This window comes from Sus scrofa, chromosome 4 (assembly GCF_000003025.6).
Source record: "Sus scrofa isolate TJ Tabasco breed Duroc chromosome 4, Sscrofa11.1, whole genome shotgun sequence".
In the NCBI taxonomy this organism is placed as follows: Eukaryota; Metazoa; Chordata; class Mammalia; order Artiodactyla; family Suidae; genus Sus; species Sus scrofa.
The window spans coordinates 8,665,014-8,680,403 of record NC_010446.5 but is presented as its reverse complement, the minus strand read 5'-3'; the positions used below and the strand labels follow the sequence as shown (position 1 = coordinate 8,680,403).

At 48.8% G+C, this 15,390-nt stretch overlaps 1 protein-coding gene across 1 annotated transcript in view; it reads right to left on the bottom strand.

Moving 5' to 3' along the window:
- KCNQ3 (potassium voltage-gated channel subfamily Q member 3) overlaps positions 1 to 10,435 on the bottom strand; it is a 308,688-nt gene extending 298,253 nt beyond the window's left edge. Inside the window, exon 1 of the mRNA XM_021088897.1 lies at positions 9,843 to 10,435. Within this exon, the coding sequence (XP_020944556.1) occupies positions 9,843 to 10,228 (386 nt within the window). The 5' untranslated portion in view covers positions 10,229 to 10,435. The remainder of the gene's footprint in view (positions 1 to 9,842) is intronic.

Sequence of the window (15,390 nt, the reverse complement as noted above, 5' to 3'; positions counted from 1 at the left end):
CAATGAGCCACAACAGGAACTCCCATAGGGTGGTTTTGAAGGCCCCAACTCAACGTTGGGCTCAGAAGAGATCAGAGGGTATTTTTATATGACTCTTGGTAGAGGGCTAGACTTGGGGGGCCAGGAGGGTGGAGAAAAAGGGGATCCAGGCACGGGGAATTGCAATAGGGAGAGAAACTCTCCTTGGCAAGTGGCCAGCGGAGGCCTGTGGATGGATGCCTGACTCGTCTGCACTTGGCTTTCCTCTTTCTTCTGCGCATTTGGTCCAGATTCCACGATTCGCAACCCAGAGAAACCATGCTACAGACAAGTGAGACAGCTCCCTTGGAACACAACCATAGGGTCACACTTACTGAGGAACTTTTTAAACACTGAAGAAATCTGTTTTAATGAATACAGACTTACAAGGGGGAGCCACCCCACAATGCAAGAGTAATAATTTAGTATTCACTGTAATTAAAGGGAGCCTTCTATTCTCCAAGTAGGAGAGGGAGACTGGTCATCAACCGGTCATCAGCACATTCCTTCCTCTTCTCTCCGCTGCTTAACACCGCCTTTGCAGACGTCTCCCTGGACACAGGAGGCTTAGCCAGTGCTTCTTCGTTCTGCGTGCCTGGGGTCCTCCTTTGCACGCTCTTGCTGCATTTACTAGTTACATTCAGTTGTTTCCAGTCTTTGTCTCCACAGGAACAGAACTGTGGTTCATCTCTCTCCGTGGCCTGGCCCAAAGCCTGGCAGTGGAGTCAGTATGTGTGGCTTTGAAACGAATGACCTTAGCATGCAAGGTGCAATGTTTGCCATCACCTGGACACAGTGCTGGGAACTGTATTCAATATTTCACAATAACCTGTAAGGGAAAAGATTCTGAAAAAGAACATATACATGTGTGTGTATGTGTGTACGGATGTGTATATATATATGAGCTGAACTGTTTTGCTATACACATGAAGCTAACACAACACTGTACATCACTTATACTTCAACTAAAAGTTTTACTTAAAAAAATTGTAAATTCAAAAAGAAGTCAAAGAGAAATTCTGAGGCACTGTCTATACAGGATCCCCAAATCTAACAAAGCCTGTTCAGCTCAGTCAACACTTCTCAGGCTTGGCTTCATACTGGAATCATCTAACGATGATGCCTGGACCCCCACAGAGCTGTGGTATCAATTTGGGGGGTAAGGAGTTCATGTGTATTCATGTGTATGCCATGTGTTGTTTCTGTCTGTTTGTGCTTTAAAAAAAAAAAAAAAATTTTTTTTTTTTCTTTTTAGGGCCACACTAGCGGCACATGGAAGTTCCCAGGCTAGGGGTTGAATCAGAGCTGCAGCTGCCGGCCTACCCCACAGCCACAGCAACGCAGGATCCAAGCCGCATCTTCGACCTACACCACAGCTTACGGCAATGCTGGATCCTTATTCCACTGAGTGAGGCCAGGGATCAAACCTGTATCCTCATGGATACTAGTCAGATTTGTTTCTGCTGAGCCATGATGGGAATGCCCTTAAATTTTATTTTTAATGTTCTATTTAAAAAAATGTCTTAATTAGAAGAGGAATATAATCCCAGCAGGTATACTCTTCCCCTTGATTTTCCAACTGTTAATGTCTTTGCCACGTTTGCTTCCTTCTCTCTCATCCTGTGTGTGCGTGTGTTGTGTACACACACACATGCACTTAAGTGGTCTGTATCTGTGCTGAACCGATGCGCTGGGGTGTGGGATGGAAATCCTATAAAACTGGATTGTGGTCATTGTACAACTACGAATGTAATAAATTCACTGAGTAATAAAAAAAAAAAGAAAAAAATCTCACACATTTAAAAAAAAAAAAAAAGACATTTGTCCTTCATGGGCAATCAGGATTAAATGAATCAAATACATAGGGTTAAGTAAGGGGGGAAAAAAAAGAAATACAACTGGACCTTCAATGAGTATTTCTCTTTAGGAGCAGAAGCTATCCTGAATTAACCCAATTCAAAACTTAAGCCACATCCCCTTACAGGAATGAAAAGAAAGAAAACCCCAGATATTCGGCCATGGCACCGGGTAGACGTCCCTTCTTAATTGACATAATCTTTTAAACATACAACTTTAGCATGTTTCATATCAACACAAGTTACCACTGACCACTCTTTAAAAATGATATTGTTCATTGTCATTGAAGGTATAGGGACAATCCCAGGAAGAGTAAGAATTAATACAACCCCTTGCGGACAACTTGGTAACTATTCTATTTTTGTATGAATGAATAAATAACTAGCATTTAAAGTGCTTTATAATATTCCATTAAGTGCATGTATTTTGAGGTCTTTATATTGCTTCCAGCGTACTACTGTTACGATAATACTATATTATTATTAAAAATGTAAATTGCAGTATAACCCTTTACCACTAAAAATTACAGCATATATCTCTTAAAAGATAGAATATTCACTTTATAACCACAATGCAATTATCGTACTTAAGAAATTAAATTTGGACATAATAATGTCATCTAATATGGAGTCCATGTTCACAGTTTCTTGACTGTCCCTCTTAAATATCCTCTCCTCGTATTTATCTTTTCAGTTTGGGGTCCAACCAAGAGTTATCAGACGTATTGGTTTGTTGGTGGTTTTTCTGGCTTTACTGACATGTAATCGTCACGTAACATGGTGTAAGTTTAAGGGCACAATGTGATGATTAAATATACATGTATATTGTGAAATGATAACCAAAATAAGGTTCAAAGACACATTCAACACTGCATATAGGTGATTTTTTTCTTTGGTGAGAATTTTTAGGATCTGCTCTCTTAGCAATGTTCGATTTTACAACAGAGTTATTTTTAACGAGAGTCCCCGTGCTGTGCATCAGATCCCCAGGACCTATTCATCTTAGGACGGGAAGTTCATGCCTTTGATCATCTTCACCCATTTCCTACACTGCCCTCCCACCCTACACCCTGGCAACCACCAGGCTGATTTCTGTGCCCGAGTTCAATTTTTTTAGATTCCACGTATAAGTGAGAGAATACAATATCTGTCTTTCTCTGATTTATTTCTCTCAGCATAATACCCTCAAGGTTCACCCATGCTGTTGCAAATAGCATGATTTCCTTCCTTTTTTGGCTGAAAAATATTCCATTTTATGTGTACGCCACAGTTTCTTTATCTATTCATGCATCTCAATGGACACTCAGGTTGTCCCCTTATCTTGTCTGTTATAAATAATACTGCAGTGAACACGGAAGCACAAACAGCTCTTCAAGATACTGATCTCATCTCCTTTGGATACCTATCCAGAAGTGGGACTGCCGGATCATACCGTAGTTCTATTTTTAATTTTCTGAGAAACTGCCATCCTGTTTTTCCATAGCACCTACGCCAGTTTACATTCCCACCAACAGTGCAGGAGGGTTCCCTTGTCTCCACACCCTCACCAGCACTAGTTATGGTCTTTTTGATGACAGCCATTCTGACAGGTGTGAGGTGCTATCTCACTGCAGTTTTGATTTGCATGTCCCTGATGACCAGTGGTGCTCAGCATCTTTTCATGGAGTTGTTGGCCGTGTGTATATATTCCGGAAAGAATGTCTATTCAGATCCTCTCCCCACTTTTTAATCAGATTATTTGCTTGCTTGCTACTGAGTTGGTTGAATTCTTTACAAATTTTGGATATTAACCCGTCACATATACACGGTTGCAAATAGTGTCTACCCGTCCATGGTCATCTTTTCGTTTAGCCGATCCCTTCTTTTGTGCTGCAGAAGTTTGTTGTAGTCCCAACCGGGGATTTTCAAGCACTGCACGTGGTGTCACTACCTTTAACTGAAACAGGTACCCCCGCCTTTGTTTTCACAACATGGACTCTTTGGAAAAGATGCCAGATATTTTGCAGGCTGTCCCACGATTCCACGCTGACTTTGTTATTTCTTCATGATTACATTCAGGTCGTCTTGGGCACAAAGATGTAATTTACAAACTGTAAATTTCCAATGAATTATTCAGGAGGCGGGTAGGGTCAGTTCACAGCATTATACCCAAATTGGATGGCCCTGGGTCAGGCGGAGTTGGCCAGATTTCTCCTAAGGTGCCTTCTTGCCTGGATGATTCACATGCATGATGAAGGCTGAGAAGCCTTGTTACCCAAAGTGTGGCCCACAGAGCCGAAGCACTGGTTTCCCTTGGGAACTTTCACGAAACGCAGCTGCCAGCACCTCGCCCAGGGAGGGAGCGCTTCAGCCTATCTCTGCTACTCTTTGCGTGTGTTGTGTCCAGAGAGGAAGGACAGCCAGGACATGGTGAGGGGGCACCACCTCATGGATGGAGGACTCCCGCACCATCCCAGCTCCACCGCTGAGGGCTGAGGGCGGCAGCTTCAAGAGCTTGAGCAAATCAGGTAACTTCTCAGCATCTGACATTTGTTTATAAAAGAGGGACCCCTTGGTTCCCTCCCTTCCAGCACGAATGGCCACTTGATGTGAGCCCATTTCCTAGAAACTGGCCAGTGTCATTCCCAGCACACAGCCTCACTGCAGCCCAGAGATCTGATACTGTGGGTTGTGGCCAGTGACCCCTTACGGGACTTCTTCACTCTGCTTGAGTGGTTTGAAAAAACGTCATAAAAAAGAGAGCCAGGAAGAAGGCAGGGAGCTCAGAAAATGAAAAATCAAATGGGACTCTCAGAAAGGGTCGGGGGCATGGATTTTTATGAGGGGTGCAAGGAAAAGGCGGATTGAATGCAACTGAGAGGGGAAGCAAAAAAAAAAAAAAAAAAAAAAACCCAGTATTTACTGAAATCTACAATGGGTTAGCGGAGGTCATGACCACTGATTGACCCACAAGCTGGCTCCTCATCCCTCCGGTGCTGGAAATGTACGCTCTGCTCACCTTTCCCACAGTGGGAGCTATTTCCAAGGACAGAGCCCTGAGCAAGCACTTCCTATTGAGACCATCCGGACAATGAACGTTACTGAACCCCATTAAAGCCTCTATATAAACTTTTAAGTGGCTGGCAGATGGGTATGGACATCTACTGGTCTTGGGTAGCAAGGTAATTTTTCTGCTTCTTCATCTACAATGGGCTGCCTCTTTCTTTGGTCTCTCCTTGTCCTCCGTGTACGGGAACATTTTCAGATTTCACCTGGGGAATTCCTGAGATTGCAAATCAACACCATGCAATGTTTAGGAGCTTACTATCGATCCCTCAATTAAATTTTACAACCCCCCCCCGGGGGGGGCGGTCAGCATTATTATCTCCATATCAGAAATAAAGAAACTGAAATCCAGGAAAGAGAAGCGAGTTGCTCCAGGTCACAAAGCAAGGACACAGGAGAGGTGGATGAAATCCGGGTCTGACTTCAAAGACCATGCTCTTACCGCTGAGAAAGAACGGCTATTACCAAAAACAAACAAACGAACAAAACCCGATAAAGCACGAGACAACAAGTGGCGGTGAGGATGTGAAGAAACCGCAAGTCTTACACTTTGTTGGTGGAAATGCAAAATGATGCACCTGGAAAACAGTATGGAGGTTCCTCAAAAATTAAAAATAGAACCGTTGTGTGATCCAGCAATCCCACTTCTGAATTATTTTCCCCAAAGACTGTAAACAGGATCTCAAAGAGATGGTACCACGTCCATATTCACTGAAATACTACTCACATTAGCCCAGATGTGGAGGCAACCTAAATGCCCATCAACAGACGCTTGGATAAAGAAAATGGAATACTATTCGGTCTGTAAGAAGGAAATTCTGCAGTAAGTGATAATACAAATGAACCCTGAAGACACGATGTAAGTGAAATAAGCCAGTCATAATTCTACTTGTATGAGGAATCTGAAATGGTCAAATGCATAGTCGGAGAGTGAAACGGTGGTTACCAGGAGCTGGAGGGAAGGGGAAACAGGGGGTTACTAGTCAGTGAGCACTACGTATCAGTTAAGCAAGATGAGAGATCTGCTGTAAACGCTGTCCTATAGGCAGCGATAATGGACTGGACACCAAAATCTTCATTAAGATGATAGATCTCATGTTAAGTGTTCTTATCACAATAAAACAATTTTAAAAAGAACAAGGACTTCTCAAAAATCCTTGCTTCTCAATAATGAGAGGGAAAAAAAACTAAGGAAGGAAATGCAAAGAGGGTGATTAATGGGGTGAAAAAAAGGGGGAGGATGGACTGAGGAGTTTAAGGATCTGGCAGGAAATGAGAATAAGACATATGGGGGCTGAAAAGAAGGAGAATGGATGAATAGAGTCAGAGAAATAGAACAGTTGAGAGAACTGAATCCAGCATGATCTAGAAGAGATAAATCATGTCCCTTTAATAATGAATTACAAGTTGTAGCGCTGGCTGAGATGCTGTTGAAGGGATTCCTTCTGCCTGGGCAGGCAAGTTGACCAGATGGTCAAATCCTGAGATTTCTGCTAACATCAGTGTTATTATTAAATGATTCTGAATATTATTAAGAAATTATTAGAATATATGTTCTCTTGGGGGCAGAGATTAGACTTTTGTTTTGCTTGATTTTGTTTGCTGCTGTTATCCCCAATGTCTAGACGAGTGCCAGGCACAGAAGGCACTTCCATTAACTAACATTAAACACAAATAATTCTTGAGCATTTCTTCTACCGAAGGCACTCCTAACTCCACAAGATTCCCCTATACTGATAACATTTTTAGAGGAAGAAACCAAAGCTCAGAAATCCAGCAACTTGCCCAAGACCATTCCAGCTGTAAGACACAAAACCAGTTTGGGAAATCAAATTTCTCTTATATTTGATAAGAGAAATATTTGCTAAGACTCTGCCTTAAAGAGGGGTCCTAGTGAGAGGCCAGTGTCTCCCCTCCACTTTGGGGGCGGCAGATCCTGCAGTCAACAGGCTAAAGCACACCAGCCAGGCCTTTTACCTTCCAAAGCAGCTGTTGGGTCCTTGAGCGCCACTTCTCAGCCTCGCCTACAAGATGTCCCTGGGGCTGGTCCAACTCAGAATGCAATCAGTGTGCATCTCTTGTGATCATTTTCCCTTGTTCTGTCTACTGATGAGCGATTGATCATACCCAGCTAGCAGGATGCTTGCATGGTGCCAAACCAGTAATAATGCCAAGATGAAGCCAGCATCTTTCCACTAACAGGCTAAGAAGGACGAGTCCCCAGACAGCCTCAGCGCAGCCACAGGAGCAGGTGCATATGACTTTTAAAGAAACCCTGTTTCAGACTCAACTAATAAATACTTCATGCCTAATGCTGGGTTAATTCCATTCATATAGACGACCTTCTTTAAGCCTAAAACCCACCCGATGACAGGACAGTGTTTCCTGGTCCACTTAGGCCATTAACCACCCAACCACTAACTAGGTGTGCTTCAATAGCGAGCTCAAACCAACCAAACATGGGTTCTCCTGTAATAACATCCAATTAATCAGAATCCACAATCCCACCCCACCCCCCCAGGCCATCTCACATGTCCCTGGGTTCTGACCAAGCTCTTGCTTTGATTCCAAACTCCATTTCCAGCCATTTTCCAACTGTGAGCGAGGAAGAGGAGGCGGAGGCATGACTAAGAGTCCTCTGTCACCAATGGGCCGAGGGAGACCCAGTGACACCTAGGGAAATACCCAGACTCCCACAGTTGTCAGCAGAAAGTCAGAACTGCGATCGGGGCTCAGAAAGAGAGATAACCCACTGCATTCACATGTGAGTTCCAAAACCTCAGCTGTGTAACCCTGGGCAAGTGGTTTTATCTGTTTTCGTTTTCACGCCCTCACCTATCAAATGTAGGTAACAATCCCCACATCACAGAACTGCAATGAGAATGATATACATGATTCGCACGGGTGAAAGTGCCCAGCTCGGTATTCCATTCTTCTTCCTTCCACAGTTTGACATTTTCCTGGATCCTTTCTGGGGAACTGAGACTACATACAGGTTTTGGCATTCCCAACCCTGTTTTCAGGTGATGGAATAATTTCAGAGAAGGATAAAATGAATGCCTTAGCTAGCCCTTCCCCAGACTGGGCAAGACCGGCTGGAACACTGGCTGGAAAATGGGGGCGGGGGGGAGGAAGTCCGCACACTCCAGTGGGACTGCGGGCTGGGAAGCCAGCCAATACATCCTCAACAGCATTTACGTGCAAGAGGACAAGCGAGGCTGTGTACATCCGTGTACACGCGAATAATTTTTGTGCCATTTTTATTACTGCATTTTCCAGTATCATCTTCAGTCCAATTTAACTAAACAGTGCTAGAGACTGAAGTGAAAATATTTTCATCCCTTTGCACCACCTGAAGAAAGCAAATGAAAGACCAACAATGGCTAGCCTTCCTCTCCAGCCACTAACACCTCTAAGTACACGCAGACATGGTTGCCAAAGGCTGGGCCACCCAAAGGCCAGACCAGCCATATTCCTGGCGGAGGCCCTCCTGGCTCTGGTTGGTTCCTCAGTTTCCCGGAGGCACCCTTTCTGGGCTTTGGTAACCTCTCTGATGAAACCTGTTGCCAAGCCCGAGGTCCTGGGCAGACGCCCCCACCTGGTGGCCAAACCGGGAAAAGCAGTTTCCAACCAAGTAAGATGGGCACGTAGTGGAACTCCAAGGCTCCCTGAACTCCTTCCCACCAGGCAGGGAAGGGATCAATCGGAGAAGGGCAGAGAGGAATACCCACGACTAAAAGCACACAAGAGGGGTCAAGGTCCCGGCCGGTTCCCCGGCACAGTCCTGTTAATGGTACAGCTTCTTAAAAAGCAGCCATCAGGATGACTAAGCCACAGACAGGAAGTAAGAGGTCCCTGGAAGTGCCCTGCCAGCCCCGAGGTGTGTGCTGACAGACACAATTTCCCCTGCTGGGAGAGGAACCACCCTGCCATCCTCTCCCTCTCCCCAAATACAGCGGGATTTTCTATCCAGAGTCAGGTGCACAAGAAGCTCCACCTTCCTTTCCACCACGCAGTTACATCCTGACTAGAAGAAGACTCCTTCCAGGGGAAGGGAGCCTGGGGGCAAAGCAAACCTCCAGCCCAGACCCCTTACCACTCCCACTGCCTCCGCTCAGCTCAAGCAAGAGAAGGGGAAGCAGCTGACGTTAAGATCAAACTGTGGAGATGTTTCAGCCAAAATAATCCCCCTGCCCTCACCTGCTGGCCCTGTTAAACCCTCACCCCTCAGTTGAGACTTGGAGCCTGAGAATCATAATCAACCTACCCCCCATCCCCCTCTCTCATTAGCTTCCCTAAAAAGAACCCCAATACATGCTTTCTGACCAGCCCAGGTCCCCAAATGGAGCAAACCAAGCTCCTTTCCAAACCAGAATGGTGCCCTAAGAAGAATGGCACAAGCAAGCAAGCAAGCGCACACACACACACGCGCACACACACACACACCACTGTGGGCAGTGTACCACTCCCATCCCCAACTCCTGAATGTATCATCTAAACTCAGCAGCGATCCCAAGAGAAGAGACCCACCCCAAGCAGAAAAATAGAACGCATGGGAGGATCCGCCTTATCGTGTTCAGTCTCCTCGTTAACTGGAAACACCACATAATTCTCCTAAGCTTGGATACCAACATCCGGAGAAGGTGCCATAAATGCGCACCCGCGCGCGCACACAAACACGCCAACCCAATCTCCAAATCAGCTGAGCAGCCGCGCTTGGATCTTGTAAGCCCTGGTGTCCAACACCCAGAGTGGTCCCCGACACACAGACACAGCAGAGGGCAGACAGGTCTCCCATGCGGCAGACCCGCGCTCCTGGACTTTGAAGCCCCCGAGGGGTCCTCAGCTCCAACCCCCACCTCGCCCCCCGCCCCCCCGCCACGCGCCGCCTCCGAGGGGCGCCCCGAGCCGCCTGGTACTCACACGAGCGCGTGGTAGAGCAGCGCCCAGCCCCGCGGTCTCTCGAGGGCGTCGTAGATCAAAGTTTGGATGCGCCGGTACTTGGCGTTGTTCCTCTTGACCGGGCGACTCAGGGGGGTCTTAGCCAGGAGCCCGATGCCCTGCGGGGTCCTCCGCAGCCCCTCGTCGCGACCGCCACCCTCCAGCAGTAGGGTCCCGTCTTTGTCCGCTCCGGCCCCGAGCGCCAAGGTGACTTGCTCCACGTCGCCCGGCGCCAGCCCCACTTTCCGCTCCTCGTCGCCGGCCGCCGCCGCGTCCCCTCCGGCCGGGTTAGCGGCCCCGCCGCCTCCGCCGCCCCCGTCGCCGCCGCCGCCAGCCGCCCCCGCCGCCCTGCGCGCCTTGAGCCCCATCTGCCTCGCCTCCGCCGGCCGCTTCGCCTTCTCCGCTGCTGCTTCGGGAAGAAGGGGCGCTCGGGGTGCGTGGACTAGGCGGCGGCGGCGGCTGCAAACCCGGGAACTCCAATGCCATGATCCGCGCGCCCCTCCCCACCCACCCCCCCCCCAAAGCAGGCAAAGGCGGAGCCCCGGGGGGCAGGGGGAAGGGGTCACATCCCGCGCGGGTCAGCCGCGGGACCCCGAGGGGCGCGGACCGGGGGCTGCGGGCAGCCGGCGAGGGCGCGCGAGGCTGGCGCGGAGGCGCTAGGGCGCGCGGCGACGGGAGCCGGGCACCGGCGCTCCGGAGCGGCGGCGGCGGCGGCGGCACCCGGGCCGGCGAGCCCGAGACAGCATCGCAGTTTATTTACAAGCCCGGTGCCAGCCGCCCTCCCGCCCGCCCGCCACACGCGCCGCCGCCGCCGCCGCCTCCTCCCTCCTCCGCGCTCCCACCCGCGCCCCTCCCCGCCCGCTCCAGCCTCAGCCTCGCTCCAGCTGCAGCAGCGCGCGAGCGGGCGAGCGGGCGAGCGCGCGGCGGGCCGAACGCACGCCGCCTCCCGCCCGCCCTCGCCGGGGTGGGGCCCCATTGTCCCGCCCCGTCGCGGCGGGAGGCCCCGCCCCTCCCCGAGGCCCCCACCCCGCGCGCGGGGAGGCCGGGGGATCGCCGGGCATGCCGCCCCCGCAGCCGAGCCCTCGCCCGGCTCCCCGCGCTCGCGTGGGCGTTGGGGCTTTCCCGGCCCGGGCGTTGTCGGGGGAGAGGAGGCGAGGCTCGGGGGCTGCCTCTTTTTTCCGCGTTCTCCTGGCCCCTGCATCTTTTAAGTCTCACCTCCCCAGCCAGCTTCTAGGCTTTGGAGGTAAAATCCAAGTTGCTGAGTTGGCTGAGGCCGAGCGCACCGGGAACACACCCGCTCGGGGGGTAAGCAAATGCTCCTGGCTCCCTCTTCTTCCCTTAGGTGCGCGGTCGGTGGTGGAGAGTTCCGCCCTCAACTCCCAGGCCCTTGAATGGCATCTCCACCGGCTCCAGCGAGCAGAGGCTGAGAAACAGGACACCGGAATCGGCTTGGCTCCTAACTTGTGCTCTAGGCAAGTCATTCCCTCCCATGCCCAAGTTGCTGTTCATTCATTCAGCCCATGACTAAACCCGCGTGAGCGTCTCCTGAGAGCGGCAGTGGTCTAGGACCAGGGCACACGAGGTCCCTAGGCTCAGAAAGCTTGCCTTCTCTCGAAAGGTTGAAAACAACAACGGGAAGCCAAACATAAACAGTATAATTTCCCGCATTGATAGTTCAGTGAAGAAAAAAAATACCGTATCGTGCTAGAAGCGGAGAACTTCTTTCAACTGGCTAGTCCTGGAAGGCCTCATTGTGGAGGTGACATTTTGAGGTGAGATTGAAATAGCAAGCTGGGAGGTCCCGTGGTGGCTCAGTGGCTAATGAACCGGACTAGCATCCACGAGGACGCCGATTCGATCCCTGGCCTCGCTGAGTGGGTTAAGGATCCGGAGTGGCCGTGAGCTGTGGTGTAGGTTGCAGACTCGGCTCCCAGCCCGAGTTGCTGTGGCTGTGGCGTAGACTGGGAATGTCTGTATGTGCGGCCCTAAAAAGAACAGTGAAAATGAAATAAATGACAAGCTGGAACAGCTAAGTAAATGTCCAGAAGTGCCTTCCAGGGGGCAGAATAGCAAGGGCAGAGCTTCAGCTGGTTGAGATCCCGCGAGAGTTGAGGAAGGTGTGGCCTCAGGTAGGTGGGGGCTTGATTTTGTTAAATCACTGGGGATCTTGCCTTTCGAACCCCCGTAGGATTGGTCTGTAGTGTATAAGAAGGAGTGATCAGGAGGCCTGCCTGTGGAATATGGCTCTGGATTTGCCTGGAGGGTTGGCCAGGGAGAGTGAAAGACAGAGAAGGGCAGAGGCCTGGAGGAGAGAAGAGATGGGGCAGGGGAGGAGAACTGGAGGAGGAGAGCAGAAAAGAAAGGGTGGGTGTGTGGTGGTGACGGAGGAAGAGGATCTGCGTGAATGGTGGACCGAAATCTCAGAACCAATGGACGACGGAGTTTCAAGAAGGAAGTTCAACTATCCTACAAGGCTCTGCAGTAACAAGCCTAACTAGTGTTCATGAGAACAAGTGTTCGATCCCCAGCCTTGCTCAGTGGGTTAAGGATCCAGCTTTGCCATGAGCTGTGGCGTAGGTCACAGACATGGCTCGGATCTGGTGTTGCTGGGGCTGTGGTGTAGGCAGGCGGCTACAGCTCTGCTTGGACCCCCTAGCCAGGGACCTTCCATATGCTGCATGTGTGGCCCTTAAAACAAAAACAAAAACTGTATTACAAGGCTGACACCCTCCAAATGGTGCCGAATCAGCACAAAAATACACTGCTTGATGCAAAAGAAGAGTTTGCCCGGAAATTGACTCTGCTATGAGAACTTAATGTAAAGTAAGTCGCGAGAACCCAATGAAGGAAGATTATTCCTCAGTGAAGGGACCGAGGGATGGGTTTGGCGAAGACGACGTGAACTGGCATATAGAAATGTGCCTCCAAGCCCAGCAGGACCCCCGTCAATGCTGACCAATAGATTGATGCCCAGTGATGAGTTGGAGCACGTCCGTAATCAGTCAGGGCAGATTCTGGGAGAAAGTGAATCTCCTGGGTGAAAAAAGCTCCACGTGGAAGCTGGGGACCGAGCGAGGTTCCCTAACATTTGCTAATCATCCCCCAAAAGCATCAACACACGCATGTGCGTTCCATCCCAGCCCAGTCCCAGCTTCCTAGAATAGTGCTCTTTCACATTTGACGGTCTTTTCTAAGGTTACCCTTTTCCCCAACCCCTTTCTCTTCTACTTATTCATTGTATCCGTCAACTGCCTAAACGGATCATATTTGCATTGTGTTTACTATTATGTCTCTAAGCAAGTGCAAGTTCTCAGCATCCTATCTCTGAATCCTGGAAGAACGCCTGTTGTATGTAGTAAGCTCTCAGGACTTACTGCCAGCGTGAAAGAATGATGAATCAGTGAACGTAGAATGCAAAGACCCCAGAACAGTGTCTGGCACCCAGTGAAGCAGTCCCTGTATGTTTGCGTGTGAGGTTGTCGGTTTTGTCTTTTAGCACCGTGAAGGTCTTTAATCTTAAGAAATCTTAGTACTCTTGCAACCTGAGTAATGTAGTGACAGAACCATTTTGGCAGTACTTAAAAAAAAACCTCACCGGAGAGCTAGAAAAGGGTACTAGTCAAAGACCACTTAGAAGGCATTGTGCAAATCATCAAAAGGTCAGATTTCCAAAATGGCAGTTTGGACCTCAGGCACAGAGGAGGTTTCTAATTTGAAGAGAGGCGCCTACTGCCAAATATTAACATTTGAAGGTCAAGTGCAAGGGCTATGTTCATGACCCCCATAATGGGTGAGGCAAAGTCAATAACAAATTCATAATTCTGATGCAGTTAAATCCATTGATAGGGAAGCTGCCAGGGAATCTGGAAATTGATTTGCTTCCATGGTTTTATAATCCAATGGAGAGTGTTGTGCAGATGGGGAGTTTGGAATGTCACAAAAAATGGGGGGCACTCTGGGTGCCATTTGGGGGACTATGTAATCTCAACACTCTGCGGGGCAGATTCCAGCTAACAGAAATCAAACGTCCTGCGTTCCTTGAGAAAGAATCTTCTTTGAAGCCTAAAGTCCCAAGAGCCTCGACTCTCAACTGCGTGTTGGTACCAAGACAGAATTTGGTGACAGAATATCCTCAAGGGTTCGACTGGGGCCTGATGGAAACCACAGGGCATCTCCCCCTTGGCTTTGCCTCCCAGCCCTGCGCAACTTGGGGCCTTGAAAATGCAAGCACTTACTAGCTCCCCTATTTTCCCCTTGGCATCCCTCCTCCGTTCCTTTGCTTGCTTGTTTGTTTTGTTTTCTGTTTTTGCTAGTCTTCATCTCACTGCTTGATTATCTCGGACCTTAGGACTGGTGGACTCTTACTCCTTTGCAGTGAGGATCCTTGCTGGGAATGAGCTAAGAGAGAGAGAGACCAAGACACCTTCCCTGAGCCTCAGTTTCTTCCTCTATAAATCGTACTTCCCAGGGTTAGACATTAATACCAGTGATAGTTACTATCATTGTTGTAATCAAATGGGCAGAGGGGCATTGCAGGTTCACAGGAGCAGGCTGGTGGGGGCCCTGCCTACCCTCTCGCCCTGCCCCCCAAACACTTTCAATACCTGTGTTAGACTATGTTTAAATTTAATTTTTTGTTGCTCAAGATGTGTGTATTGTTGTAAAGGAATTATGAAATATAAATCAGCAAAAAGGCAATGAGAATAATTTGCCATCTTGTTACCCGGCAGTACTCTCTGTTAATATTCTGGCAGTGACTTGTTGCCAGTGCTGCTGCAGTGAAGACCAACGCTCAGCCCCCAGGATGGCACCTTCCCCAGGCATCCAGCCAGCCAGCCGGTGGCAGGTTGATAACCTTGGACCTTCCAGTCGTGGCCAGGGGGTGGGTGGGTGGGGAGATGTGGCCTGACTAGAACAAACACATGTCCTGGACTCAGAATTGCCTCTCCTGCCACGGTGCTTCTGCCAAATCACCCTCCATGGCCTGAAACATACCTTATTTACTCTTGTAGAATCCCACCTAAAACGGCTTCTCATCAGATCCTACAGCAGCCCCACCAGGCTTGGTCTAGTTATTTATTTATTTATAGATTCTGCATAGATTTATTTTTATTACTTAATGACTTGTATTACATTTACAGGTGTACAACAATCATCACAACCAAATTTTATAGCATGTCCATCCCAAACCCTCAGTCCATCCCCCCACCCCCCAGCCTGTCTCATTTGAAAACTGTAAATTTTTCAAAGTCTGTGAGTCAGTATCTGTTCTGCAAAGAAGTTCCTTGTGTCCTTTTTTTAGAGTCCACATGTAGATGATAGCATTTGATGTTGGTGTCTCATTGTCTGACGGACTTCACTTAGCATGATAATTTCTAGGTCCATCCATGTTGCTAAAAGTGCCATTATTTCTTTCCTTTTAACGGCTGAGTGATACTCCATTGTGTATATATACCCATCTTCTTTGGTTTATAAATCTACCTCTGCAAGGAGCCAGTGAGACAGGTCTTTTTTTTTTTTTTTTTTTTTT